The sequence below is a fragment of the Molossus molossus genome, unplaced genomic scaffold, assembly GCF_014108415.1.
Source record: "Molossus molossus isolate mMolMol1 unplaced genomic scaffold, mMolMol1.p scaffold_m16_p_1, whole genome shotgun sequence".
Classification (NCBI taxonomy): domain Eukaryota; kingdom Metazoa; phylum Chordata; class Mammalia; order Chiroptera; family Molossidae; genus Molossus; species Molossus molossus.
This window is the reverse complement of record NW_023425344.1, coordinates 102846558-102866993: the sequence shown is the minus strand read 5'-3', so window position 1 is coordinate 102866993 and position 20436 is coordinate 102846558. Positions and strand designations below refer to the sequence as shown.

At 36.0% G+C, this 20436-nt stretch overlaps 1 protein-coding gene across 1 annotated transcript in view; it reads left to right on the top strand.

Moving 5' to 3' along the window:
* GPR158 (G protein-coupled receptor 158) overlaps positions 1–20070 on the top strand; it is a 434634-nt gene extending 414564 nt beyond the window's left edge. Inside the window, exons 8-11 of the mRNA XM_036281655.1 lie at positions 9992–10130; positions 14033–14136; positions 17672–17820; positions 18637–20070. Of these exons, the coding sequence (XP_036137548.1) occupies positions 9992–10130; positions 14033–14136; positions 17672–17820; positions 18637–20070 (1826 nt within the window). The remainder of the gene's footprint in view (positions 1–9991; positions 10131–14032; positions 14137–17671; positions 17821–18636) is intronic.
* The last annotated feature ends 366 nt before the right edge of the window (positions 20071–20436 follow it).

Here is a 20436-nt window from a genome sequence, read left to right as displayed (position 1 = left end):
ACAAAATTAAAAAAAAAAAAAATTAAAAAAAAAAACAAAAAACAAGACACATGATTTATCGGTCTGTGTGCTGATTGCCAGAGGAAAGGTGGGTGGGTAGAGGTAGAAATGGTTAAAAAGGGGATAAATGGTGATGGAAGGAGACTTAACTTGGGGTGATGAACACACAATACAACATATAGTTGGTGTATTGTAGAATTGTACGCCTGAAACCTATATAATTTTATTAACCAATGTCACCCCAATAAATTAAATAGATTAACTAAAATGTAAAATAAATAAATGCTTTTGTAAAGTAAATTTAGCAATATGCTTTACATTTACAAAATTAAAAGCCAATAACTTTTTACTAGCTAATTGTCTTCAAATTAAAATTTAAAATTTCCTTTTAAGAAAAAGACATGATTTAACAATAGGAACAGCTATTTGAAATTAGGACTATCTTGAAAAATTAGAGACATGTAGTTGCTGTAATTATTTTCAAACTGCCCTTCAGCAATTTTATGTCTTTATCTATCAGCATGTAGCATTTGATATTCTGTATTTAATCACTCTTAATTTAATGTTTCCTAATGGGTAGCATATGCCTCTTTGCAGCTCTCTTTATACATATTTCTGTAAGTAGCATGTTTACCACGATATATTTTATCTTCTGGTTCTTATTCAAGACTAAATCCATATATCTTCAGTCAGCCAAAAAGCAACATGTACTGAAAGCTAAATTATTTCATTTCCTAAACAGAGATGTTTTTAGGTAGGAGAGATGCTGTGGCGAGGCAAGAGTTAGGTTGTGGGAAATTTTTTTCAAGAAGTTGGGTATGCTTACGTTTGTGTCAGAAGTTAATCTAGGGGAAAAAAAAAAAAAAGGAAGAATGAGCCCTGGCCGGTTTTGCTCAGCGGTTAGAGCAACGGCCTGCGGTCCGGAGAGACCCGGGTTCGATTCCCACTAAGGGCACGTACCTCGGTTGCAGTTTGTCCCTGGCCCTGGTTGGGTCATGCGGGTGGCAGCCACTCGATGTGTCCCTTTCAGGTCGATATTTATTTCTCTCTCTCTCTCCCTCCCACTCTATCTGAACAAAAAATGGAAAAAATGTCCTCGGGTAAGGATAAAAAAAAGAAAAAAAAAAAAGAAAGAACAATGGTTAATATATTGATAAATATGAATTCTGGATCAATCATACCTGTCTAAAACAATCTATTTTTTTTAATACAAAATAAAGAACCACTTGAAATAATGCTATACTAGTTTTTCCACTGAAGTGGAACTCAAGTTAGAAATATGGGTATTAAATTTAAAGAATGGGTCCATTCTATTTTTGGTTACTTCAAAATTGCTCAAATGGTGATTTTCCTACCACAAATATTGCAGAAGAAACATATAGAAAATAGCTTGGAAAGATCTCTGAGCCTCTATGAACCTTAGTTTCTTCTTTAAAGATATATTTCAAAACATAAACAGAGAATAAAAATGACTTTCAGAATTCCATTGTTATTTATGTCTAGCTAAAATTTTCAATATTCATTGTTTGTCCTGTATAAATAATTATGAGGTAAGCTTTACTAGAAAACAAATAGACATATAAACATTGCAACTGTGGAAGACAGATGAATATTGAACAATGTGAGATGTGTTCTACAGTAGTCTGTTTTCATTTTTTTAATATATGTATATATTTTTTAGCTTTTATTTATATTTATAGAGAAAGCGAATAAATATCCCAAGTGATACTCATTTGAAAATTGTTGGTTGTAGAATTATCAGTGTTTAGAAGGAAATGAGAAGAATACAATAACTCTTTTACTGAGTTATATAGGAAAATTGTAAAATGCAATTGTATTTCTAAGGACATAAATACTTAATTAATTTAGAAGATTAGGCCATATTAAGATAGGTGAAATGCAATATAAGCATCATTTAATGAGTACAGGAGAAAATAGATTTAGATTTCCTCTCCATCTGACTTAGATTAATGTTCATTATTTAGGTTCATTACATCAATCTTTTATTCTAATGTACCATTGCCTTAATCCATGCTGCATCACTTGTTCCCATTTTCAAATCTATTTTTAATTAAAGGAGAAAATACTTGGGCTATAGTGTTAGAAACTCACATTTTTGAAGGTCTTGCTTCAGTTTGTAGAAATATTGAAGTAGGCATTGTTTTCTTGTGTATTTATATACCCCCCCCCTTCTGAAAAATATTTTACTTCTTTGAAGAGTATCTATATAATGCCAAAAGGCAGAGGATAAATTGATCTATATCTGAATTTTACATTCTAGTGCTATTTTTCCCTTTTGGAAGTTCAAGAAATGTAATAAATGTGGAGACTGTCATAGGACAGCCTGTGAGGAACATGGAGCCAGAGAAAGGAGATGTCTGGGGTGACTGCCATTTCTTCTAAGGAGGTCTAGCTCCCCTGTGGAACCTGGAGATTGTAAAGGGGGCAAAACATTAAGAAGAAAAAAGCTTAACAACTCAGTTGTTAAGAAGATTTTTGGCAGATCTCTTCCTTGTATTATAAGGACTCTCAGAGACCATCTGGCCAATAGAACAGCAGAAGATTTGTAATGACCACATGAATCCTTACTCAGTGGTCAAGTAATGTCCCAAGCCAAGCCTAACTCAGCAAAATTGTCTCAAAGATTTTATAAGCTATACATTTAACCAGGAAGTTAAACTTTTTCTATCTTCCAAAAGAGAAAATGGCATAAGTATAAAATTAAGTCATAAAATAAATTAACACTTTCTTTCTTTGCCCTTTAGCATCATACAAATAACTATACCTCAAGGAAGTAAAATATTTTTCCACAGAGGTAGAATATAATTAAAAATATCACCTCCCACTACAGTCATTCTAAAGCCACTCAAGCTAACACTTCAAAAAACAATGTGTGAGTTTCTAATAATGTAGCCCAAGCTGAGGTAAGTTGTCAATGCTGACAGCCATTCATAAAAGGTAGAATTTTAAAATACACTTTTAAAATGTTAACAAATAATCCCAGTTCCATCCCTGTCCCCAAACAATTCACATGTAAATAACAGGGAGAGGGGAATATTAGGAACATTGCTAGAAGACACAGATTGCTGCCCTGACATTGACCTCGTGCCCCCCCCCCACCCCGCCCCCAGAGGTCTCTCATCTTATTCTTTGTGATCTCATCTCATGTTCATGACCTTTAATATGGGTCCATGGCTCTGATGTGCCTGGGCTTCACTAAGTTTCTGTCCCCCCATATCAAACTTGAAAAATCATAAGTGTATTTGCCAGAGAGAGAATAAAGTTTACTTTCTCCAAGTTTCTCGCCTAAGATGCTGAGGAACTCGATCCAAGTTCTACAGGTGTGTGAAAGGAAGCAGGAAAGAAAAGCCAGCTTGCAAATGTGTAGCCACTCATGGCAGTTCTTACCTTAGAGAGTCTCCGGCCCTGAGTGGGTTAAGAGAAGAATCAGGTCGCTATATGACCTATAGAGTTCGTGTGATTAACAGTATTGCTTCTTAATATTACCACACAGTACCTTTGACCCACGCTTGAAATTTTAGCATTCAGAATGTTGCCACAGCCTTTTTGAAGGAGTCACAAGTTCTAAAGTAAAACCTTCATAAAGGTAGATAATATACAAAGCGCGTTTAGCACAGTGCCTGACGTGTTCAACAGATGTCGTCTACCAGGCCAGACTGAGAGGACAAAGAGTACTTCCAAGTAGAAGTCCTTTAATGACCACTGACTTATTGTAATTTGCATATGAGTTGTTTAAAATACAACCAATGGTTACTTGAAAAAAAATACTTGTTTTCTTCAATAGGATAAAAATACTTCCAAGGGTTTTATTTATACCTTTGTTAACAGAGCTCAAGAAAATGTCAGCCCGAGGAGATGATGTAGAGAACAGTGGTCGGAAAGCAAGGGGACCTGGGTTCCAGCCCTGGCCTGCTGCCAGGACAGGGAGCTCAGCTGGGATGGAACAAGGTTCTCTTCAGGCATGTCCCAGAGCCCAACCCGCCCATCCCTGGGGCTCACTGCTCCCAGAGAGCCGGGAAGGAAACAGACCCTCCCCTGTCCTGGTTGTGGAATATGTTGCAACACCCACCTCATTCTTCATGCTTCTCTATCCCATGCTGAATAAACTGATTTCATGACAAGCAGCATAAGAGCAACTCACCTCCACCCCACTTTCTGGCCATATACACACACCGAAATGTACCCCCAGACTAATAAAGTCACTTTCAAGGTTAAAATTCTTTCAGAAGTATCCTTCTCACTGTTTTAATCATTGTAACTCTCATAATTGTCCTCATTTTAACCAAAGGAAAGGCAGATAAGCCTCTAGAATACCAAGGCTTCTGTATGCCAGTTGAATCCTAGAGCGCTGGAATTTTAGCTATTTTCAAGCATTATTAAAGCTGTTTGATTTAATACTCAATGATAACTGTGCACTGCACGCCATATTATTACAACAAAAGCATAATAGGAAAGAACATTAAAGAAAACACTCAGAAAATGAAAACTGGAAGCGTCTTTATTTTTATATTTATTCATGCCATGAAAAAGTAATTTTCAAAGGGGCTAAGAAGGGTAAAATGTTATTAACAAAATGTTTTTGCAACATGGCAAAGCAGTGTACCACAGCTTGAGAGACATTTGCGCTTCCAAGTTGTTTTTCTCTCATCCCTCGTGGGTGGTCTTAGATCTCAGCGCTGAGACATCTTCAGTGTCCAAGAACTGATATTCATTCTCACTTCCTTGCCTGACCCAGCCCTTTGGAAAGATAATTTGAGGCTACTTTCATTATGGTATATTAATTTTTTAAAGGCTATGGTAGTTAACTTTTAAACTGTTATCCCTTATAAATTAAAAATAAAATACCTCAGGTTTCTGAGAATCCTATTTGGCTCTTTAAATATAAATGCAATTCCCCTTTTAACTATATGCAAGCCTTCCATCAAAATAATTTAATACCAGACATTATTTTCTAAAGCGGAAGCACAACACATCTTTCAACTCCCACGTAACCGCACTGCAAAATGTGCTCACATCTGCATGTTTTCTTTACCAATTGCAGTGTTCATCTGAAGTTAATTATATGAAACTGATTTTCCCTCCAACTTTTGTAGATCACATTTAGTGTAATTGGTACTTTAAATAATAAATTGTTTTTCATTTAGAGCGTATTGTTTGCTATTGCTAATGAAATTATTTTAATGTTCAGCTTCACTATTACAAGGAATTTTGTTTTGTTTTATACTTTTAAATATAATTCTCCATTGTAGCATACTAACCTGATAACTACTTTCTTTATTTTAAGTCTTCAGTGTGACATTATATAAAAGCACTGCAATAATTGGCAAAAGGTAGTTTTTATAATTCAATTGTATGTGTATTTTTTTTTTTTATTACAGCATATTTTTGTGCTAGTGTTTTTTAGTAACATTTTTGCATCTACCATTCTTTAGTGCCAAGAATAGTATCAAACATACACTTAGTGATTCGTCTATAAATGGGGGTTACCATTATCAATAATTATGCCAATATGATCTTCAGGTTATAAATGGGCCCGCCCTGCAATGTGAGATGGAGTGGCAATGTTACAAAGTCTACATCTCCAGTATCATAAATCTAATGTCATTTTTATTCATTCAGTTCAACAAATATTTATTAAATCTTGTGTATGTATGCTCAGTACTGGTGCTGTCATCTATGTGGGCAAAGGTAGAAAATAATAATTGAAAGACTCAATTCTTGCCCTGAAGGAGGTCATAACCACTTGGGACTAGGGAGGGAGAGACTAACAAGTATTGATAGTCTCCATGAACAGTATTCTCCCAATTATACACTGTGTGGTATTATTCTCTGCATTGTGTAGTATAGACAGTTAAAAACTATAAGAGATTAAAGGAAGGAAAATTCAGTGTAATCCAGAATCATTTCAGGTAGCCTTGTGATGAAGGTGAGACATTAATTGGATGTTGGAAATTGGTTAAGAGTTGGAAATGGGGGTGAGAGGGGATTTCTCGTCTGAGCAACAGTTTGAACAAAGACACACAAGCAAGAAGGACCTTTGGAGTGTTCAGAGGACAATGAGTCTTGCTGAGCCAGTTCAGAGTTCATGTTGGGGAGCATTGAGGCATCATGTTGGATACATAACATAAAGTCATGGAGGGCTTGGAATGCCAGAACCAAACATTTGCAAAAATAATAGTGAGCCACTGAAGATTTCTGAATGAAGATGCATGCAATACCTCACAAAAGGCTGGTTTGAGGGTCAGAGACTAGACAAGAAGTCAGGATCTAAGAAATATAAAGCACAAAACAGTAGGGTCAAGCAATGTGGGCAGATAGCATGAAGCCTGAACATCAAGAAAGTCTTGAGAGTGAGGATATGCCTGCCCTGGCAGGAATCCCTTGTCGTACCACTTTTGGGTCAGGAATTATGTCCAGGGTCCTAAGTGTGTATGAGTAGAAATGTGAATCAATTAACCAAAATTGAGTTGCAGAGTTTTGGACAAATCCTGATATGATCAAAGTGGACTTTTAGAAAAACGAACCTGTCACTGTTAGAAAGAAAGGATTAACACAGGATGAAACCAGGTTTAGATGGGGCAGTTGAAAAAATAGTTATAAAAAATGACTGAACTGATAGGGTCTTAGGCAAAGATTGTAATTGTGGGCATTGAGAGGAAGGGTGCATATGAAAAATAACTCAGAGTAGAAATGTGCCAATGAAAGGTGGCTCTGAGGTTTCAACCCTGGTGAAGACGCAATGGTTCCACAGAGAGAAATACACGGGTTAGGACAGGACGTTATACAAGAAGACCTCAGCTTTTTCTGGTTTGCTTTTCATGACCCAGTAGAGCTTGGCTGGAAAAAACATGCATAGCACATGGCCAGCTGTTCTATGAATAACTGGGACCTCCACTAAATCCCTAGAAAATCTTTCCCTTTTCTTCATTAAACTGTGTTAATGGGTCTCAAAATTCCGTGACAGATTTCTGGTCAAGTTTTTAGAAAAACTAATAACTTTAAAACTTTCACACACACACTCACACTCACACTCACGCTCACACACACACCAAATGGTCCACAAAGCATTCTTCTTTCCTTCTGAAGGTTTTACAATGCACTGTAATTATTAACCAGCCTTTTATTATTAAGCTTAAATGACCAACTGAAACAAATAGTTCTGAGACCCTTCTTCCACCACAGCATAGGACTGGGGTGGCAGATATTGGGAATACCTTAGCCTTCTGAGCTTTCTGGTCAGTCATGGTGACTTTCCCAGCTCCAGCTGCCTTCTTGTCCTGCTTTGATGACACCCACAGCAGCTGTCTGTCTCATGTCATGAACAGCAAAATGTCCCAGAGGAGGGTAGTCAGAGAATCTCTCAACATACAAGGGCTTTCCAGGAACCATATCAACAATAGTGGCATCACCAGATTTCAAAAACTCTGGGCCATCTTCCAGCTTTTTCCCAGAAAGATGATCAATCTTCTTTAGCTCAGCAAATTTGAGAGCACTGTGAGCTGTGTGATAATTAATCACAGGTGCATATCTGGCACTACTTTGGCCTGGATGGTTCAGAATAATCACGTGAGCTGTGAAGCCAGCTGCTTCCATTGGTGGATCATTTTTGCTGTCACCAGACACGTTGCTATGATGAACATCTTTGACAGACATGTTCTTGACATTGAAGCCCACCTAGTCCCAAGGAAGAGCTTCACTGAAAGCTTCATGGTGCATTTCAACAGATTTTACTTCAGTTGTAACATTGCCTGGAGCAAAGGTAACCACCATAACAGGTTTAAAACCATCAGCTCCCCTCGACCCACAGGGACAGTGCCAATACCACTAATTTTGTAGGCATTCTTGACAGACAGACTCATGGGCTTGTCAGTTGAACCAGTTGGTGGTAGGATGCAATTCAGAGCTTCAAGCAGTTTGGTTTCACTGGCACTGCAATCTTTACAGGTGACTTTCTGTCCCTTGAACCAAGGCCTATTAGCTCTTGGCCCCAGGACATTGTCACCATTCCAACCAGTAACTGGCACATAGTAATGTTAGGGTTGTAGCCAATTTCCTTATGGGATGTTCTGACTTCCTTAACAATGTCCTCATATCACTTCTGATTATAGGGTGGCTCCGTGGAATTCATTTTGTTAATGCCAACAATTAGTTGTTTCACATTCAGTGGTGGGTAAGCCAGAGGGGCATGCTCACAGGACTGCCCATTCTTGCAGATACCTGTTTCAGCTATACCAACACCAGCAGCAACAATCAAGACTGCACAGTCAGCCTGAGATGTACCTGTAATCATGTTTCTGATAAAGTCTCTGTGTCCTGGGAAATCAATGATGTCCACATTGTACTTGCTGGTCTCAAATTTCCACAGGGAGATATCAATGATGATACCATGCTCATTCATATTCAACTTCCAGTTTATCCAAGACCCAGGCACACTTTAAGGAGCCCTTCCACATCTCAGCAGCCTCCTCAAATTTTTTGATAGTTCTTTTGTCGATTCCACCACATTTGTAAGTCAGATGGCCAGTAGACGTAGACGCTAGAATCTGCATATCCAGTGATGGCGTTGTTGATAGGAGTCTCCCTTTCCAATTTGACTTACATTTAGCAGTGATTTTTATGTCACCTGTGTTCTGGAGGCAAAAACCATTGCAAAAAAAAAAAAAAAAAAGGTCCCATGGAGATTTCTGAGTGAGATATATTTTCCCCCTTAGTTTCTGACCACATCAGAATTTTAAAGTAACTTTCGGCAGTTATATTTTAAAGGATTTTCAATAACTGGGGCACTCCCTATTGTTTAAATACTGGAAAAAGTATTTAAACTTGAGCAGGTCCAACGCATTAGAATGGAAGTGTTTCAGTATATAAGTAGGTTACCTCTAGGTAATGCATTTGATAAAATGTTTTCTCTAAATTAGAGCTTTCTTCTTATTAATTAGATATTATCTTTCAATGAGGTCATGTCAGTAAGACAGATAAAATAGATTATAATGGTTACTTGTCAGAAAGGGTTAAAATAGCAATGTTCAGTTTGAAAACAAATTAAATGAGTTGTTAAACAATAATCATTTATTTAATGTTTATGGTTTTTAATGAATTCATTTATCTAACATACTATGTCAGAAACTATATTAAGTACTTTATATTCATTATTTGATTTCATTGGCATATAAACCCATTAAATAAGTACTTTTATTACCCTCATTTTCCAGATAAGGAACTGTGGCCAAAGAGATAAATTGCCCCAGATTATGCAAAGTTAAATAGGGGCTGAGCCAGAACTCCGCTCAGGGACAGTGTGATTCCAAAGCACTTCTCCTTAACTGCCACACTGTGCTGGTCTCTTCTGCTTGAGCCAGCAAACAAAGTGGTTATAAATTTTATTAAGCCCTCAGCACTCCACCCACAAAAGACCTACTATCTGTCATGTGTGGAGAAAATAATGGTTCATTTACAAAACATGCCACTAAATGTTTAGCAGCCTGCTTTCTCACATTCCTGGCAATGGATATCTTTATGTATTGAACTAGACTCACTGCAGTGATAACCCAAATTTCATAAGTTGCATATAAACACACTACAAGCCTTTTGTTGCTTTGATGACTTTATTTGGACTCAGATTCTCTATGAACACCTTAAACTTCAGTTGACTATGTGGAAAATTATTTTATAATTGTTTTAGGAAAAAGCCAGGTATTAACAACAAAAAAATCTGAGACACCAAACACTGTTTCAAAAATATAATAAAACAAAGTATACCTTTGAAAAGTCTTCTATACACTGAGTAGAATTTTAAAAATTAATTTATGGAATATATATTTATATGTGAATGGTATTTTCTCTGCATCTATTTCTAAAGTTATGTTTTAATAATAGGAACGAAGTGCATGGTAAAGAACTTGAATTTTACTTTTTTCTTCACCTATAAGACAAATGGAAAGTTGTTTGTTTGTTTATATTTTTGTTCTCACAGCTGAATTTTTATTCCTCTTGTGGGGTGTTTATCTCTGCTATGCAGTGCGGACAGTTTCATCAGCATTTCATGAGCCATGTTGTATGGCTGTTGCAGTTCACAGTGAGCTGATTATCTCTGCTCTATTTCATACAATTAGGCAAGTGATCTGTAGAGCTAGAAAACAACTGTTTTATTTTTCTGATGTGTTTCAGGTTAATTTATATAGCAAAATTGGATAAGATGCATAATGGAAAGATTTAGGAAGAAAGGTGTTTTTCAAGTTAATTAATTTCTTTGTCTCAGAAATGGCAAATGAATATATATATATTTTAACTCTACTGATCTTAGTTCCTTCTGATGGGTTGTTTATTGTTTTCATTTATTTTGAAGGTTAACTCACTTATTATATTGTCACTTATGGACATGTCATTGAATATCATTTTTGATATGTAGCACTTTTTGTTCTGAAGATATAAAGCAATACAACATACATTGTAAAGTAGATATAAACTGTCTATGTTTTCATTCATGTTTAATATGCTGATTTATACTTTCAAATTTTAATACTCAGATAGACAACATATGTGTGTGAATTCTGCTGAATTCAAAACTGGAAAAAACACGTCAAACCAATGGCTGTATTTTTGTGTACAATGGGGTTTTGTCATCATTTCATTTTAGCAATAACGTTTGGTGGTTAGAACATATGGCCTGATCTGCCGTTTTTGATGTCACAAGTATCTCTCTAGTCAATGAGTACAAAGGAAGAAGAAGGTGGCCTATGATAAGTGAACAAAATTAAATATGTTATGACTTATCTTCTTGGAATTTTCACCTGATTCATATTTGAAAATGAAACGAAAAGTTCAGTGAGAACAAAAATAAAAGGAATACCATAATTTAAAAACCATCAAAAAGATGTCATATAAATTCTCAACATTATTATAAGTTAGGTCACACTAAATAATGTAATTAGAAACTTTAAATATTTGTCTTTACCCGGTTTTAATGGAAAAATGGAGATTAACAGTAGTGGGAGTCAGACTAGGAGGTTATGGATCTGTGAAAGTTTTGCAGAATAATTATCATCTTTCACTTTAGTAGATAATCATAAAATGATACCTTGCACTGATAGGAATAGATGATGCCACAGAGAAGTGGGGCCACAGGCATAATATACATTTTTTAAACTTTTAGTAAGAAAAAGAAGTATTTATGATGACAACCCTGGAACTTACATCAAAGGACCAAAAATCGGAATTTGCTTTCATGCTTTATCTCTCCCCCTCTCAAGAGGGAAAGAGGAGAGAGAGTGGAAGAGGGAGGAAAGATGGAAAACAAAATATGAAATTATAAATACACAAGAAGAAGAATGCTTTCTCAATTTTACACAGACTAGAGTTTCAAGGCTCTGAGAGCAGGTTCTCTTGGTCAAAAAATGTAGTGAGCAGCTGAGAACACTTTTTTTTGGTGCCTCAGTTCCAAAGCCTTTACTTTTCTTTCAAACCATCTCCCAGGAAAAGCTGCATTTTTGCTTGTTTGTTTCCAGAATATGAAGCACCAAGCACGTATGTTTTAATATCTGACAAACATGCTTCCCTAAAACCATTTATACATTAAATGTTACATTAACAAACCAACTAAAGAGTTATAGTCATTCAAGAAAGCTTATTACAGATGAGTTTCAGTGTCTCCCACTGGCAGAGTTACTACCATGCAAAGGATTTCCTACTTCTGCCCTACAATTGCCTGCTATAGTCCTTAGAACCAAGTCAGTTACCCAAGAAATTAAATCTGTTCTAAACAGTTACCTAAAGTGATCTATATTCTTTTCTACCTTGATTTACCCTGTTCAATTTTTATCATTAAATATTTTTTTCCAGTGGATTTTAAACTCTCAAGTAGTCTACATCTTATCAAAAGTAAGTGAGGTAAATTATTTTTAATAAACTTTAAAAAATCTTAATAAGACAATAGTCATTACCAAAAAAACCCCATAAAATGATAGATAAAGAAACTCCCTAATCCAACCACCCAAAGATAAGCATTGTTAATATATTAGCGTGTTACTTTTTGATATTTTTATATGCATGTGTGTATTTATGATAAATGGCATTCAATAGTTCCCTTTTAGGAAAATCACAATGCAAACTAACATTCTGAGAAGGTCTGACATAAAAAGTTTATTTAACTTTGTTTAACCAGCATTTTCCAAACTTAATTGACCACAGAATCCTCCCACTCTTCAAATGACATCTGATTGTTAGCCACACTTCAGATACTCTTTTCTATAGAGTCCCAAACAAACCCTAGCGCAGCAGGAAGAATCATACTAACTATAAGCTGAGTTCATGGCAACAGCTCTGACTGAATATATTCATGTTTCCCCTAGTAGATTTGGTATGGACTGGATATAGCATCCTCACAAGATGAATTTTTTTCTAAACAACTATGTGGTCCCCTACCAGTTTTGAACAGGGAGGACTTTCAGTGGCATTAGAATGACCAGCCCTGGTAGGCTTTAGTTTTTTCTTAGTCTAGCCTAAACAAACCTGATGGGGAGTCCTACATTTAAGTTCCAAATGTGACATACCTTTTTATGTAGACGAGACTTGAGATCGTGGCATATTGGCTTCAAAGAATCATATACAGGGCAGGATAAAAGTAGGTTTATAGTTGTTGATATGGAAAATCTGTGTTTTGCATACTCACAACTGTAAACCTACTTTTGGCCCACCCTGCATGTTAGCTACTCTGCTTTGGAAATTTAATTTCTACAGCCATAAAGAACCAAAGATGGAATTATAATTTAACACAGTAAATCTACAGAACACTGATTTTAGGGGGATAAATAGTGAACAAGAAATAGGCAGAAATAATTAAACCAAGTATGTACAATTTCTTATTTACACATAGACTGAATTCATGTTTGCTTAGTTCCAATATTGATATGGTCCAAGTATAAGAAAAAATAGCATCATAATTTAAATCATGTGTATCTATTTTGGTAATATTTTTCTGGAATAAAGTATTATTATATAAGTATTCTGATATCAGCAAAGATATTCTCTTCCAATAGGGCATATATGTTTTTCCTTCTAGTCTGCTTAAGATATAAAATTATATATACATATGAGTATATATACATACATATATAAATAATTATGACTACATATTATGTACACATGTACTGTCATTCTTACCAAATTGTAAGATTGAATGAAAGTAAATTACAAGGACAAAGTCTAGGAGAGTAAATAATGTAGAGGTCATTGCTTCCAGTCTGTTGTAATCCTTTAGTTATCGTTACTACCAAGCATAAAGCAGACCTTTGAGAAAGTACAAATATTTTTTTAAAGTTTGCTCTTTTTGCTAAGCTCAATTTTCAAATATTTCTATGTTCCTGACTTTTAGACCTATTTTTTAAAGTTGAAATACTCCATTTTTTAAAAATGAAGCTTTAAAATTACTGCAAAACCCAATTTCTCTTGAGATATTTCTAATCAGAACTTCAACCTGAAAACCCTAGTAGTAATTAAAAGTTGATTATTTAAGGATAATTGATGTCAGTATATGCCAAAAGTATTTTTTGAAAGATTCACCATTTTTATTCTAATTAATGTTTTTAAACGAAGAATGTAGACTCAAGAGTTATTTGACATGTCTTACAACCCAAATTTGCCAGAAATTGCCAATGTGTAACAATTCTTTTATTGAATTAAAATATGTTTGCTGGGTTTGCTTTGTAGATTCAACCTATATACAAAATGATAATCTGAGGAAAAGTTTAATGCATTATGTATGTCTATGCTGTCTTTCTAACTATGGATAATTTAAAATAATAAATAATAGAGAGGTCATATATTATGTATCAAATTAGGGTTACCTAGGCCCTTATTCTTCTGTGATGAAAATATGTCATAAAACCACAATATAATTTTTTTTTCTCTTTTTTCTTTATGTCTTTTTCTTAATACATTGAGGTAAAGCGTTTACAAGTTTCTACTGTTTTAAGTAGAGATCTTGTTAGATTGCTAACTTGGTGAATTCTCATTTCAGATTTGTTCTTGCCTCAAGGCTTCAGTCTGACTGGATGTTGATGCTGTATTTTGCACATACTCATTTGACTGTGACAGTCACCATTGGGTTGCTTTTGATTCCAAAGCTATTCCTCTAACATTATTTTCTCTTGAAAGACAGTTATATTACATAAGCCTTGAGCTGTTTCTTCTTTAAAAACATCTGGCAATATAGGCAAAGGAAGGTATGGAGATTTGCTTGACATCTAAAATGTTTTTAAAGCTCCCTCCTCAAGAAACTAGGTATTTCTTTACCTTTGGGATTCATTAAATATCTCACATAATTTTTAAATGACTTGATTTTTACAAAACCCATAATCGATTTTAGTTCTTTTCTAAGTATTTTAATATCCAGTTATGTTTTAATTATTATGGGATTCAAGGTAGCTTTCATTATAGCTATAACATCAAAATCATTTTGAAAGAGAATTATATTGTTCTAAAAATTCTCTTGTTTTGGATTCATATTCAGAGAAATATTGTTTTAAACAAATAATTTTTATTTAAATAGAAATAAATAATTATTTCATTGTGCATAGAAGAGTCTTGCTTAATTATGATAAATTATGACAAAGACTTTTATAGGCAGCATAATGAAGGGAAATGGGCCACGACTCAGAATACATAGATTCTGAACTCATGTTTAATCCCAAACCATCTGTATAATATGACATTAGCCAATAAGGTTGCCTGGAATGACATAAAATAATATCAGAGAAAAAAACAGATAATACAAATTATAGCATTATCATTTTCTACTTTTACACATAGAACAATAAAATATTAGAACATTATATTTTTTCTTTCTTAAATGTATTTCTCAATAATACTTAATATACAATATTATATCAGTTTCAAGTGCACGACATAGTCATTAGACATTTGTATACCTTTGAAAAGATCAGTCTTTATCACTGTCACACAAGGCAACATTAGCACAGCTGAAAAAAGAACTATTTCTTGTCTTTCACCTCAGGCTTTACCTCACCCCTCAGACTTAACCAAAACATTGAAATACAGCCTGATTGAAAAGGCCAAATGATTATTTTTTTAAGAAAGCAAATACCTATTTTCTCATTTAAATTATACCAAATAGCCACAATTTTCATGGATTAGTTTGTTACTGCAACTTATCTTATCCACTTATATACTTTGCATAATATACTCAGACCATTTTTCATTCGTTCAATAAATTGCTATTGAAGTCCAAAGAAAATTGAAAACAGAGTCATACAAAAAGGTGTACATGAATGTTCATAGCAGCAATATTCATTATAGCCAAAGAAGTAGAAATAACCCAAATTGATAAATGTATAACTGATACATCCATCAACTGATAAATGTATAAATAAAAGGTAGTATATCCATACAGTGGAATATTATTCATCAATAAAAAGGAATGAAGCACTGATACATGCTACAGCTTCTACAAAACTTGACATCATGCTGAGTGAAAGAAGCCAGACACAGAACACCACATGTTGCATGATTCCATTCATGTGAAAAGTCCAGAACAGGCAGCTGTACAGGGACACAAAGCAGTTTAGAGGTTGTCACCGGCTAGGGTTGGGGGGAAGACAAATGCAAGTGACTGCTTAATAAATTCAAGGTTTATTTTTGGGGTGTTGAAAATATTTTGTAAGTCAACCTTGTGAATATACTAAAATACATGGAATTGTATAGCTTTATACAATTCAATAACAGATAATTCTACTATCTCAATAACAGATAATTCTAAAAAAGTATTGAGGGACTTTGCCAAGCACTGTTCTAGATCCTGGAGTAAGAGTAATAGATAAAATCTGTGCTCTCTCGGTAATTATATTCTGGAGGACGGGATGGAGAAACAGAAAAGATAAATAAGGTAAATATCTGAAATAGTATTTTAGATAGAGAGAAGCACAGAGAAAAATAATAAAGCAGGAAATGGACAATATCTGACAAATAACTTCTTTGTAAACTCAAGCTACTCTCTAAGACTGCTCAAGAAAAAAAAACAAACATTCTTATAAATAAGCTCCAAGTGGTTTAAATAAGCAGGTGGTATTTTGGAGGACAGGAACTCTATTTTATTCATCTTTATGGCCTTAATTTAATGGCATATGTTGGAACCACAAACATAAGTAGAACAGTGAAGGGAAGACCCATTACTTTCTATGGTTTCTCAGCCAGTCCCAACTACAAAATATTCATTGCTCCTTAAATAGAGAGTTACCATTTTACATGTTATCTTCTATTGATGTTTGTCCTCCTACCTGAATATTTTAATGAACAATGACATTAAAATATCTGTATTATCAAGGAGGGATCTGTTAATTTTGTAAAGGAACATTTGACTTGATGACAAGCTGGGAGAAGAGCCCCCATGTTCTCTGAACTGTTCTCTCGATTTTCACAGCTGTATATATTGTGTAAAGCGTGTCCGGATTGTTTTGATTCTTCCGGCCTTCCGTCATTTACCCAATTCACTCTTCCTCACTTCTCCTTTTGCAGAATAGAGATAGCAAGAGTACAAGAAATGGAAAAACATCAAAACACCACATGAAAATAATAAAAATATGTCAAAACATGATGAAGGAAGAACTTGAAACTAATGAGCTTGAGAAAAAAATCATGTAATTTCAGGGGCTCTTTTAATTTTGAACTCAGATCCCATCACGCCAGAGCTCTAGGCTGAGTGGGCTGAGAGGTCCGTGGCTTGTTTGCGATCTCACTGTCAACACTGGGGGGCTGGAAGTCAGATTTGCTGTCCCCAAGCCTTATAAGTAGACTTTTTAAAAATACTTAAAAGTTTTTCCACTTACCTTTGACATACAATATTATATTAGTGTCAGTTGTACAACACAGTGATTAGACTTTTATGTAACTTATGAAGTGATGCCCCCAGTTAGTCTAGTACCCACCTGGCACCACACAGAGTTATTAAAATATTACTTACTATATTCCCTATGCTGTACTTCACATTCCTGTGACTAGTTTTATAACTGCCAATTTGTACTACTTAATCCCTTCACCTTTTAAAATTCTATTTTTTTAAAGCTATATGTAGTGGACTGAAAGTCACATTCCTGTGATCAGGGCCAACTGATTTCACCCAGCAATGAAATGCAGCCTTCCCTGTGTGAGGCACAATGATAAGCATGTGGTAGACCCTGCTGCTCAAAAAACAAAATTCCCATCTATCTGCCAGTGGGTCTCAGTTGCTACTTTTAGAGAACATGTCTTTGGATTCTTGTACTTATTTTCATTTTTTTTCTTTTTTTTTGGTATGTGCCCCTAGTGGGAATCGAACCTGAGACTCTCTGGTCCGCAGGCCAATGCTCCAACCACTGAGCCAAACCGGCCAGGGCCTTATTTTCATTTTCAATGGGCAATTATTGTAGAAAGGAGTAATAAGACCCTGGGAGCCTAGACAAAGTCAAAATGAGAACCAAGTACCTCATCAGTGTGTAACGTGGAATGCAAAACACAAATACAGTAGCAAATTTTGTAGAGTTCAGTAAACAAATTCATCTAAGCTGAAGAAATGATAATAACACTAGAGCCTTTAGAAAATTATTATTACAATGTTATGCCTTATAGTGGGTAATGTCTAGAGCTCAGATTGAATATCTATTGCAGTTTTCACATTCAAGCAATAACCCACGAGATGACATTGCTACAGAAGCGTATGAGGATGAGCTAGACATGGGCCGGTCTGGATCCTACCTGAACAGCAGTATCAACTCGGCTTGGAGTGAGCACAGCTTGGATCCAGAGGACATCCGGGTAATACTAGTATTTCTTTCCTACTTCAGATTTGTCCCATTTATACAGGCAAGCATGTGTGGATTGGTGTATATGTGTGCTCCCGTGTGTGCATGTGTGTGTTAGAAAGAAAGGAAATGAAAAAATGTGCATTTATGTAAGAACTAAAGGTATCAAGTGCAGAGTTAATCTGATTCTAAAACGTGCAATCCTGGTACAAATCAGAGTGCACAAACCGATCTTGATAGTCTCAACTGACTTTTTGGTAGTCATGTGATGAACTTGTTATTCATGTTCCTGTGATGAACTTGTTGTACATGTTCCATGATATGGTTTATGACATTTTGCTGATGGAAAATGTCATCTGTGAGCAGAGAGCCTAGATTATTTTAAATAATCTGTGATGATATGTAAGCATTTGGAGGAAGAAGATGCTTTTAGTATTTAATAGTCTGCTGTTCTCTAACCCTAATCTAACATTATGTGTAACTTAATTAATGGCTACATAATACTTCCAATATGGTTTATCAGTAGACAATATGCTGTGTTTTATTATGGTCCAGGCTCAGTCTGGCCCACACAACTTGAAAGTTCAAAGTTCTTTCTCCATGAAGCAAGGCTAGCATGCATGGGTTTGTCTTAAAGTTTTAATTCTATGTGAAATAAAACACAAAATAATCAGAAGGTAAGAATGAGGACAAAGTTGATGAGTAGAAATATTAGGGAAAAGTGTAGAGCAATTTCCTTAAAGAGCTCAAGTTTATTTCATTAAAATGACTTCATTGATATGAAGACACTAAGTTTCATACCTCTGTGAATTTACTCTTGTTCTGTCAGGATGAGCTGAAGAAACTCTATGCCCAGCTGGAAATATATAAAAGGAAGAAGATGATCACTAATAACCCCCACCTCCAGAAAAAGCGGTGCTCCAAGAAGGGCTTAGGCCGTTCTATCATGAGGCGTATAACTGAGATCCCAGAGACAGTCAGCAGACAGTGTTCCAAAGAGGACAAGGAAGTCACAGACCACGGCACAGCCAAAAGCACTGCCCTTATTAGGAAGAACCCACAGGAGTCTGGGAAACCCAAGGAGGAGTCCCTGAAAAACCGAGTCTTCTCCCTGAAGAAATCTCACAGCACTTATGATCATGTGAGAGACCAAGCGGAAGAGTCCAATAGCTTACCCGCTGACAGCCAAGAAGAGGAAGCTACAGAGAATTCCACACTGCAGTCTCTCTCAGGTAAAAACCTAACACAAACACTGAAAGAAAATAGTGAGGCAGAGTCCACAGAGTCTGTGCCTTTGGTGTGTAAGTCAGCAAGCGCTCACAGTCTCAGCTCAGAGAAGAAGCCAGGGCACCCACGCACGTCCATGTTACAGAAGTCTCTCAGTGTCATAGCGAGTGCCAAGGAGAAGACTCTTGGATTAGCTGGGAAAACCCAAACATCAGGTATGGAGGAACGTACTAAATCCCAGAAACCTCTGCCAAAAGATAAAGAGACAAACAGAAAATACTCAAATTCAGATAACGCGGAGACTAAAGATTCTGTCCCCCCGAACTCCAATCATTTGGAAGAACCAAGAAAGCCTCAGAAAGCTGGGATTATGAAGCAACAAAAGCCCAACCCCCCCACTGCCAATTCTGACATGAGCCCAGGCACCACAGAGAGGAAGGACAGCTGTGACATCGGGGAAGTGTGCCCTTGGGAGATCTATGACCTGACCTCTGGTCCTGTGCCTTCAGAATCAAAAGTTCAAAAGCACGTATCTATTGCAGCTTCTGAAATGGAGAAAAATCCCACCTTTTCCTTAAAGGAGAAATCTTATCACAAGCCTAAGGCAACTGAACTATGTCAGCAGTCCAATCAGACAGGCATAGCCAAGGCTGAGGTCTGCCCTTGGGAGAGCCAAGGACAGGCCCTTTCTGAAGAAGAGAAGCATTTGATTTCCAAGACTCAGGTTCCCCCAGGGAGAGCAAAAGATGAGAATGGCGGTCAGCATTGCGCAGCCAGTGTGTGTGCTGGGCAATATGAAGAACTGCCCCTCAACGTTATAGCATCAAAAGTAGAGAATGACAATCTCAACCAAATAGGAGACCAGGAAAAAAAGACAGCTTCCTATAATTCAAGTAATAACTTTCAGCCTTTACCATCGCGAGTTGAGGTGTGTCCTTGGGAGTTTGAGACCCCAGATCAACCAAATGCCGGTAGTGTAGCTTTACCTGCCTCTTCAACTTTAAATGTGAATAAGATAGCAGAGCCTCAGAAATAAGAGGTCTGGGATACTTTCAAAATGTAGCATTCCCAGGAAGACAAGGAAGAAACCCTGAATTTGATAAGACAGAAGATATAAGGATCAAAAAATTCCCAAGGAGTATCTGTCAATCAAGGAAAATATGAAAGACATGGTTGGAAGAGACTAAAGAGTGTAAAGAAACATCATCATGGAGAGGTTAGACTGGCCAAAAAGTCTTTCCCTTGGTAACACTAGGAAAATTTTCACATTTCAGCATGTTTAGAGGAATTAGCTCTCAATGTCTCTGCCCTGATCAACCCATGGGACTTTGAAGATCCTAAGCAAGACAAACCTGAAGACACAGAAGAGGTACAAGATTTGCAAAGAAGAAGATATAAATGA